The following is a 10689-nucleotide window of genomic DNA, read 5'->3' as shown; positions in this document are numbered from 1 at the left end:
GAGTCGTGTCTTATCGCAATTTCATATGTCTCTAAACTAGACATGACTCATATGCATAAAGTCATGACTAACCACAAGACATGTGGTTATGATATGTGACTTGCACAAAGACACTGATTTAAGACATGTCTACTGAGGACATGTCTCCATGCTAGACACAATTTTTGCAGTGTAGGAGTTGAAGAATTCAAGTCAACTTAATTTAACTCAAGACAATTTAAAAATATCACATGTATGTTTATTGTGCTTTGTCTATGGGGGATTTTTTTGACCGTGAGTATAATGCTTTTCATTATCAATATTATATACTTAGCTGATATATGCACCATTAAGGTCATTAATGATTATGATTGAAACTAATATTTCAAACTATATAATACACTATTTAAGAGTATATCATTTACTGCATTTGATGGACTAACTTTAATAACTATGCATTAACCGCTTCATTTAAACAAAGCAGTTTCATTTGAATTAACCTTGCTAGTAAAACACTTATATTATAAATTACACATGATTACTTATCATGCTTAATGCAATTCCTGGAATAACATTATGAGATGAGAATGACCGTAAAGAGAAGCTCTGAAGTACAAGGACTATTTCAACAAGCGTAAAATCTGTTACTATGCGCGCCATTAAAAGTACAACGAATATTATTAAAGGTAGTATGAGTACTTACCGAAAATCAAACGTTTGCTTTTTTGTAAACAGTATTAGTGAGAATACTTTGGTTATAACTAAAATTCCAGTCCGTTACGGACACTTGTAATAGCTACACACAGGTGAATGGAGCCTCGTATTGATCAACACTGCCGGGTTTGTTTGTTTTCATTTTTGCCATTTGTTTTCATATGAAAAAAAACACTGACAATTTTATTGATTCATCTTCACTTTAAAGCCATTCCTTAATACATTAGAGAAAGAATCACACCAATGTTAGAGGAGAGTGTTGTTATAACACTCGCTTACATTGCATGAGGTCCTGAGTTCAATTCCTGGTCACGCGGTCTGAATTTAATTGGCAACCTGACACCTATACCGTATGCAGATATAGATGAAATTCAAACTTACGCTATTTACTTTACGTAAATGTTTATCCCTGGTTGTTCCCAATCCCCCGGTTTGTTTTTAGGGATGTCCTAAAGATTAGCATGATAAGCATTGCTATTTGTGTACTCTCCTGCTTAAGGTTATAACAACTGCTTTAAACTGTTGCAATTTGGTAGCTCACAGCATCTTGCGAATGGTAGTGAACTTTGGCAAAAATTGTATTGATAATTTCATATCGAGTGTGTAGAAGAATTCAAATATCTCAGATACTTTTGTAGGTCCTGTGGTTCTTGAGTTATGTTGTAAAGAGGGCTGAAACAACAACATTTTTGTAAAACTCATTCACAACAAAAAAATTAAGCAAGTTTTCAAAGTATGTGATTTGTATAGAATGAACCTTTGCAAAACATCAAAGTGTTATTTTTATTATATTGATTTAGATAATGAAAATCGATTTTGTGGCTGCTTCGGCTGACAATACCTAGTCTAACCTTAAGCAGTAAAAATAAACAAATACATTTTGCTCATTAGTCATGTTAGTGGGGACCTTGACCACTGATAGTGCCTTTAAACGTAATATCATGAAGAACAATAGGCTAATTGTCGGTGTCCAATGATATTTGAATATTGCTTCACGGTAAATATCAGGTAATCGGTACGCAGGCGTATCTACGTTTTCATCTTCTCAATCAGTTACAATCGTCAATCTTGACTTGACAACATCACAACCAAGATGGGTCTTCATAATCTATTTCATTGTTTTTATCTAATAATTATTTTTGTAAATGACTTCGCTTGTCAAGCTGTAAACAAAAACAAATTTGGTTGCACCCTACCTGATGATCTAATTCCGTTGCATTTACGATCAATAATGACATTTGAAAATAAGATGCAAGCCAGTGAATTTGCCATCATGTTACAGGCGGCTGCCAATCATATCAATAACATGACGGGAATTTTGGATGGATATTATATTTGTTTCAAATGGGACCACGCTAAGGTGAGTTTGGGATATGATTTGCATTGCCATAGGAATTATTCGCCGTAGAAGTAGTGATGTAACATGATTAATTACCATAGCGATTGTTGAAAACATTTTTGAATGTATTGCCATCACCTGTCATGTCTGTTTATGTGTACAATCCTATAGCAGAGGATGATTTAAGCACTTCCCACCACGCCACTGTGTTGACTTGCGGTTAGCACAGCTGTGTGAGTGAACATGACACGACTGCTCGCACAGTGCATTGACGGCAATGGTTAAATTTGAATTTGGACTAATATATTTACAATAAAAACGCATTCACAATGCTGGTCGATTTCACATTTTATGTTACCTACAGAAGGTGTGAATTATCCTTCATGCATACATCACTTTAGATCTGAAATCGACCAACTAATAATGACACACGCACAATTCTTAAACAACATCTTTTGCACAGAGTTCAATGGGATTTGAAAAGTAAAGTGGCAGTTGAAACTCTGGTGATAACACGTTTGCAGTGCATGATGGGGCTTCCTTAAATCATCCTCTGATCCTATAGATTGCATACAATACCGCTCTTTTCGAAGACACTAATCTTATAGGTGCGAGTAAATACATGGAAAGTGAAATTTCCATAGAATTTCGATCCAAGTCTTTATGCCTATTCTTTGATAATCAATGATGCGATGCAGAGTTACTTCGTACGTCTAATGCAGGGCAATATATTCAAAAAATAGTTTTCGCCTATCGCTACGGTAATTAATCATGTTACGTTGCTACTTGAATAGATTCAAAACGTGTGATGTGTTCGGGTGTGTGTCTCTAAGTGGACAATAAATTGTAAACATGGTAAACGAGGACACACATGTTAGATCTCTGTACAACAGTGGACGCACATGAACCGTGGACCCCGCTGTGGGTACCAACGGTTTCTGGACCATGTAGACTGTGTTTCTATGTAAAACTATACTTCTTCTTAATTCATATGATGAGAGGATACATTGATATGGTTTTAAACCAGATTTGATTAACAATGACATTTCAACCCTGCATATTCGCCCATTTTGGATTTATGCAAATTAGGTACTATTCCACAATATGTAATTCCCTAGACTTTTGATATACTTATAAGTGAGTTCTCGAGATGAATATATGTGAAATGGATTCTGGTGTAGTGGCGGGTCAATTCTATTAGCTTCTATTCATAGTTTGACTGGACTAACAATTGAATGAGCAATTGGGTCACGTATCTTTATAATTAAAATAAAGTATGTCATTCCACACTTGAAAGAGATTTCCAGTCTATTAAGAAACGTAATTAGCTTAAGCATTACCGAAATGCAATGCAGATATTCAATAAAATCTGGACATTGAAAATGAAGGTTTTCATACAGTTTCATGGTTCTGCCTTAATGTCATTCTCAAAATGTTAAAATCGTAAAATGTGACCGTACAGCACGAATGAGCCGTAAATGTCCTCAATTGTATTCTGAGTTACAGTGTAAAATGGGCATGAAGGTCGTATTCATAGGTACCTCAATTTGGTGCTACGTGTACCTCATTTAATGAGATACACGTAGCACCAAATTGAAATACCTATGAATATGACCTTCATGCCCATTTTACACTGTAACTCAGAATACAATTGAGGACATTTACGGCTCATTCGTGTTGTATGAGTCATTAATGTAATATCGTAAAGTAACATTAGACCTCCATCTAATTTTACTTTACGATATTACATTTTATGTTATTAAAATTGTAAAGTAACGGTAGATACATGTAAAGACTGATTTGTTTAAGGAGTACGTATTTAGCACAATAAAGCATAATTTTCATGTATACCTTTTCATGTTTAATGTTTAATTTGAAATTTAACCGCAGGATACTGCGCATGCACTTGGAATTCTCTACGATTATATCTACAATGGACCACCAATCCCAATGATGTTTGGACCACCCTACTCATCTGTGTCAACACTGCTAAACCCTGTTGCAGGAGAGTATAATATAATACAGGTAATATTGTATTCAATGTAAATGTCAGGGACAGTGGCATCGTTTTGTAAGAAATTCAAAGAAAACTGGGTTCCAAAGGCACTAATTGACATAATACAAAGAGTATAGCGATACATATAAGTTTATAGAGTCGCACAAAATTATTGTTTAATTTGATATTCAATCATATTCTTCAATACCAAACATACAATCTGTGCCGTAAATGTTATAGTATTTCGCCATGTTCAAATACAAAGGCATTATTCGGCCTTTAAAAAAAATATATTTCGGCATTCAGAATATTTTCAATCTTATATTGTAATCTATGTTCAACTGGGACTGCAGTCTTCTGTCTCTTGATAAACGGTATTATGCATAAAATAGGTTTTTTCTCTCCAATGTAAAATTAGCATTTTTAGTAATTTTCGGTCTTTTCCAACGGTGCTCGAAGAAAGGAGAACCTTTTTCTTTCTTTTTTTGTTCAAATATGAGATTGTGAGGAATAAACTCCCAGTATTACCACAAAAAGAGTTGGAAGTGATCCCGAGCTCTAATAAACTTATTTGTATGTATAAAGTCTTCATAAAGCATTCATACATTTTTTGAAAAGTCTAAAAAAACAAAAATCTGACAAATTCCATAAAGTGAGGACGAAGGGGACGAGACACAAAACATTAATTAAACATTAATCCCAAATTTGCCATTTTGTCATTACGTTATCTCTGCCTAAAACAAAGTTTCATTTTCACCTCAAAATTTGAGTTCCCACTGAGGTGTTGTATTATATCTGCCACTGATGTGATCACGTAAATAGGTTGTCATATACCCAGGATACGCAGTATAATGACCCAGATGGGTCAATGATCACCTGAGGCATTTGGTTGTACATGATGACAGTCTCACTAAATAGGGTATGCTATACAGAGAATGTTTGAATAGATTGTACATGTACCATCGATTTGGGCTAAAAGGTGAAAGAGTAAGTATTGCTTAAGGCAATTACAACGCAATGTGTTTTAAGAGATCCAGTAATGTTTCAAACGTTTCTGGTTGTCTTCTTTTTAATATTACATCTGTTGTATCATTAATAACGTTAACATTAATTGATTTGAAAATTACTATGATATAAAACAGCGTGGCTAGCAGAGCATTGGTTTTTCATTTATAACTTATATCATCCTCCAAGTTATGTATCCTTATTATGTGAGGGCAGCAAACGAATACGAGGTGTGGCACAAATCTCAAATGTGGTTTTTTGATTGTTTGTATACTGTTTGTCCTTCTTTTCATTATTCCTTTCTTCCAATTGGATTTAGGTAACAGTTGCTGGTTCACCAGCTTTACGAGACCGTAGCCGATATCCATTTACACTTCAAGCGTATCCGTTAGAAAACGACATGAATCCAGGAAGAGTAAGCTTCATCAAACTGATGCGATGGAAGAAAGTGGCCATTGTGTTTCACGATATTGAGTACTTCAGAGCGGTAAGGCATACATTACCAGTTTTATCATCGGAAACTTGAAAAATCACTAAAATATCACAACTTACAAGTTTATTGTCAGATATATGCAATGTCCCTCTATTGCTGAACCACTATTATGTTAGTTAAACACAATTACTTATAACAATAATCAATGTCCAAAAGATACATAATCAGATAATGGATGGAATCCACGTGACTTTTGCTTCCTTGTCAGCTCTTGCCTATTTTACGATAGTTTCAATGGAATAATCGGAGTGGATTTTGAAATACTGTTATTTTGTTAAAGCTTTCACAACGTCAACTGCAAAGTTACAACTTAAAAAGCTATTAATGCCCAATTATCGGCCATATTTATGTTGGTCTTGTTAATAATAGTACTGTACCATGTATTACATTTCCCTTTAGAATATGCATGATCTGATTCATCGGCTTCATGATGCTGGTATCTCAACCATCACTGTGGAGGCTATGTCGGATCCGGATCACCCAGAACAGCATATTCGAAGCTTACTGGTAAGCTGTAGACTATACAACGACTATTTGCTCCAAAAACGTGTCACATAAGTAATTTATCAAACCAGTCACTTGTGAGCATTGTATTGATGCGTGTTGTTGCTCACCTTTACATGTTCTTGTACGGCCGATTTTGTTTGTTTGTTTGTTTACCCAGGTTGGTCCGTGAGGGACACATGCTAATCCATGGGAAATCCATGGACCGTTCCAAGCTAATACTAAAAAAAAGTACAAGCCTGGATAGCCAGTGTAGGCTAATAAAATGCATGCTGATAAACAAAGCAATAAATGGAAGAAAATAGCAAGGAAAATGAGAAAGGACAGAAGGCCACTCCCAAACACAATTGTACAAATTTTACTCTTTGTGATCCGCAAGTCTTTAACAGCTTCCTGTCCGACTCTCCGATGTATGTGGCGTAACAATCTGAACATGCAATTTTGTAGACTGTTATTCGACTGTTTCAACTTATCTACCTTGTCTTTCCGGGAGACTAAGGTCTGACGTCTGATGTGGTTTAAATGCTGTTGGAACACATGCTGTATTGAACGCTCTACGCAGTCGTTCAGAGCGCATAAGAAGGCCCAATCTCTGAAAAGAAAGATAAATCCAACTCACAGGAAACTGTGTCTGAGTCCGCGAGTAGGACCTTCACTGTCACCTTGCCTTATATTGAAGCACAGGCACTTCTGAGTGACTGCGCAGTTTAATTTAATAACTTTCATTTGATTACCACTATGTGAAGACCTGAGCGCAAGAAGACCGTAAGTCCACTTGGCCCCTCAACATGTATACACTAAAGTTGCGTATAGTTTCGCATGGTTTGGTAATATTTTATACATGTTCAGGGGCCAAAGCAAATCTTTCACAACCTTTCATGATGTTTTCACCCTGGAACATGTATTAAACATTATAAAACCCTAAGAAACTATACGTAACTTTAGTGTATACATGTTGAGAAGCCAAGTGGACTTACGGTCTTCTTGCGCTCAGGTCTTCATGTATGAATCTGCAATTCTATATAAGTCAAATTTGTTTGGGAGGAATAGTTTTCAACTACAAAATACCCGTTTTGATGTCATGAAAAAAATACCAAAACGGCAATTCCCTCCCCCTGGAATCTAAACCACGTATCGACCGCTTGGCAGAAAAGATGTTTTAGAACATTGTGTGTTTCAAAAGCGAGGATACTGCATTTAAACAAAACTATGCATGACAAAAACAATATTTTAGTCATTTATTTCTTTTAAAATGATTTTTCTCGTGAATATATGGTTTCGTCAAATGCATTTCACGTTATTTCAACGATATCAATTTGATAAATTTTGCACGTACATATACTGTTAAACTTTAATGTTCAAACCGGGGACGAATTATAACTTTATATCGAAACGTTTAAACACATTTATGGGCTATATTCATTCCAGGTACAAAAGAGCACGTACGCCTATGGTATAGGCGTACAAAGAAAAGAAAAACTTAGTTCGCCACAAGAACAGGTGCAGGTGTGTGTACATATGAAGACGATTGCTTATGTAAGATGGTGCCTTAAACACCATAGCTTAGTACATAAAAATCATACGCTTTGTTTCTTACCAATAATTATGTGGACAATTGTTCGTAAAACAAATGTTACTTTCATTATACTGTCAGAATTTAATTCAAAAGATATGGGTCTCTGGGAGTGCTCCTTTCCTACATTTGTGTACTGTTGACATTTTGTACTAAAATCAATATTTGGAATGATTCCCTTCGTTTGTACTGGAAATATTCGAATACTAGAGGCCCAAGTTACCTAAGTTACCATAAGGCAAGAGGGGATTTTGGTGGAGAAGGAGCACATTTGAAATTGAACAAAAGAAAGGTGAGAAAGAGAGACATACCAGCATGCCCTTGGAAAAGTGAATTTATTAAAATATTATTTACAAAGCCTCAACATTTTGTTTCATTCACATTGCTCATATTTTTTACCACAGCGTCATGATGCACGAATCATCATCATTGCAATGTATGAAAACTCTCTATTGACATTTGCTTGTAAGGTAAGCCATTTATGTAATCGCGGATTATAGATGAAGTTGCAGTGTTTATCAACAAAGACAAGGGACTGGTATATCGATATGCTTGAGTGAACCCCATGCAACCACTACACTGTGCAATAGCATTATTGTGCTGTGGAGGGAGTTTTAAAAACACGAGCCCTGAACAAAATATGATGCGCGAGCATACTGCCAGGCAAAAAACAATGGAAATTGTGATGATGCGTGCGCATACTGCCAGGCATTGACGTCAGAAGTCAACTCATCTATATTCAAATTGAACTAGAAGCGTACAAAAAGTACCGGAAGTAACGGTCATTCCTGCGGGAAAGGTGGATCCCAGTGGTTATCCCGAAGAAGCCATCAGCAAAGATGGTGAAAGCTTAAAAATAATGAGTAGTTTTGGATTTGTCAATCAAAAAATCGAGTAAAATTGAATCTCCAATCCTACAAATGTCTAATTCAAGATATTCAAATTACTTGTGAGATTGTAACTCCCATCACCTCGCTCCACATTAGCTCACATTCACGAAGGGTTTACCTTTCAATCCGTTATGCTTTTGATATTTTCTTCTCAGCTCGAGCTGTGGCATGATTGGATATCTTCAGGATATATTTTAATACTAAAAGTATTATTCTTAAAACTAGGATGTACATTGGGCTATTCCAGAAAATAGATGCACAACCCCTATAGAGGAGTTCGGATATCCAGACTTTTAACCGGTCAAGATTGTTGGAAATCCAGGGTTTTAAAGAGTTCACAGGCGAAAAAAATCAGCAGAAAAGTAGTTCAAAATCTGAAATCCTCAATTTGAGAGGCTCATTAGAACATTTTCGAAATTTTTATTCATTTAATTGCATTTCCAAGCTTTTTCCTAGTATGTTTTTCTAAGTCAGAAAAAAGTAATACTATTTCAAATCAGACTAGAGTAGGATTCGAACCAGCAACCCATGTGTTGCAAAGAAAGCTTATAGCCACAAATGCTATCAACACCTAATCATTTTCTTGGCCCGTTCTTAATTTTTAATTTTTGACTGGCCATTTTTCATTGCAGGCCTATGAATACGGGATGTATGGTCAGAAATACGTCCTGATCTTGCCTGGATGGCATCTAGAGGATTATGCTCTGTGGCATGATTGGACAGCGCCATGTGGTATACAAACAGCTCTGCAGGTTCTGCAGTATTCGTTTTATACTCACGCAATACGGATTATACATGATCTGGAAGATATTAGTTACAATGGAATTGTAAGTCAAGTTGAAACTAATTATACTATATTATATACACATATCTACTCCCAAGTAAAACCACCGTATTTGCCAGTTTTGAGGTTTTTATTTTGATGACGGAATTGGCAGGATCGAGCAACGAGATCTTCACGGCCAATGAACTGGGTATAGAGTGTATCTGTTTGATTTGGCACAACTACAGACTACTACAGACCATGTATTAACAGTCAAAGTCCCCGGGCTTTGTATGCTGTGAATTCTCGCATATTCATGAGGGCTGATTGTTCGATTGTGCCGTGTCCAATAATCACGCCAGCGTTGCGTACCTTCGCGATAACGCGATAGAGCACCGCGTGCCTTCACGATTACGCGATAGACCGTAAAAATACGCGGTGTGCGTACCCGTAGCAGTTTTGCCTGTCGCATTTCATGGAACAATCAGCCCTCATTATCGGGTGATGCTGATTCTTTAACTGCTTGAACGCGGTCTGTTATCTTTTTTCGTCCATGGGCAGAACGACCAATGTAGTTGCGATTGAAATGGAAATTTGAAACCCTGATAAAATAATTATTTGACCATTTGCCCTTACTAATGTTAGTCGTAAATATCCCTTTGTTACTCAAATCGTCAGCTAAATCATGGTCGTTGTAGGCCCTACAATAATGCACAATTAAAGGTCCAATTCTCACACATATAATTTACCTATAATGAACTCTATAATGATATTACAGAAACATACACGGGAACAGGAGCTGTTTTGGACCAAACCTGAAATTAATTTTCTAAACATACTTAGAACCAATGGCAAACGTATCAACTATGATAGCATGTTCCTCATGGCATTGGCCCTTAACCAGTCTATTAGTGATCTAAAGAATTTGAATCCTCCGAGAGAATTGCAAGATTTTAACTATGCGGATGATGAGATGGCCAAATTGTTTGATCATAATGTACGTCATGCCGATTTCACTTCGATATCAGTAAGTACGTGCATTATTTTCATCATTCTATGTTCTCAGATCAAATCTGAAATCTGAATTCTTTGTGACAAGAATCATGATTTTGCAATCCATCAACATCAAGAGATTATTTGCACATGCAGATCATGTGCAAATGCATGGAGATATTGATCATATTCCGTAGCAGAGACTCGAACCCCGGGCCTATAACCAGTGATGTATACACAGGCTGTCATTTTATCCATTGTGTGGAGTTTCTACGTCAAACTTAGAAAGTCATCACAATTAATTTCCTGATTTTGAAACCGTTGTGAGTTCTGACACAGTAAAATGTAATTGAAACATTAACAAAATGATCAGTGGGATCTTTGAAGAGTAAAACTAAATTGTTCTCCGTTTGCGTAATTTTTTATCATCTTGCTTGATA

The 10689-nt window shown here is 36.1% G+C and overlaps 1 protein-coding gene across 1 annotated transcript; it reads left to right on the top strand.

Annotated features, from left to right (window-relative positions):
• Positions 1 to 1798: 1798 nt before the first annotated feature.
• Positions 1799 to 10340, top strand: LOC140157945 (gamma-aminobutyric acid type B receptor subunit 1-like). The gene is made up of 8 exons (XM_072181193.1): positions 1799 to 2053; positions 3923 to 4057; positions 5353 to 5520; positions 5926 to 6033; positions 7459 to 7566; positions 8008 to 8073; positions 9126 to 9320; positions 10035 to 10340. The coding sequence occupies exons 1-8, from the start codon at positions 1925 to 1927 to the stop codon at positions 10338 to 10340; spliced, it is 1215 nt and encodes a 404-aa protein (XP_072037294.1). The 5' UTR covers positions 1799 to 1924.
• The last annotated feature ends 349 nt before the right edge of the window (positions 10341 to 10689 follow it).

The sequence above is a fragment of the Amphiura filiformis genome, chromosome 7, assembly GCF_039555335.1.
Source record: "Amphiura filiformis chromosome 7, Afil_fr2py, whole genome shotgun sequence".
Lineage (NCBI taxonomy): Eukaryota > Metazoa > Echinodermata > Ophiuroidea > Amphilepidida > Amphiuridae > Amphiura > Amphiura filiformis.
This window is presented reverse-complemented; position numbering and strand designations above follow the sequence as displayed.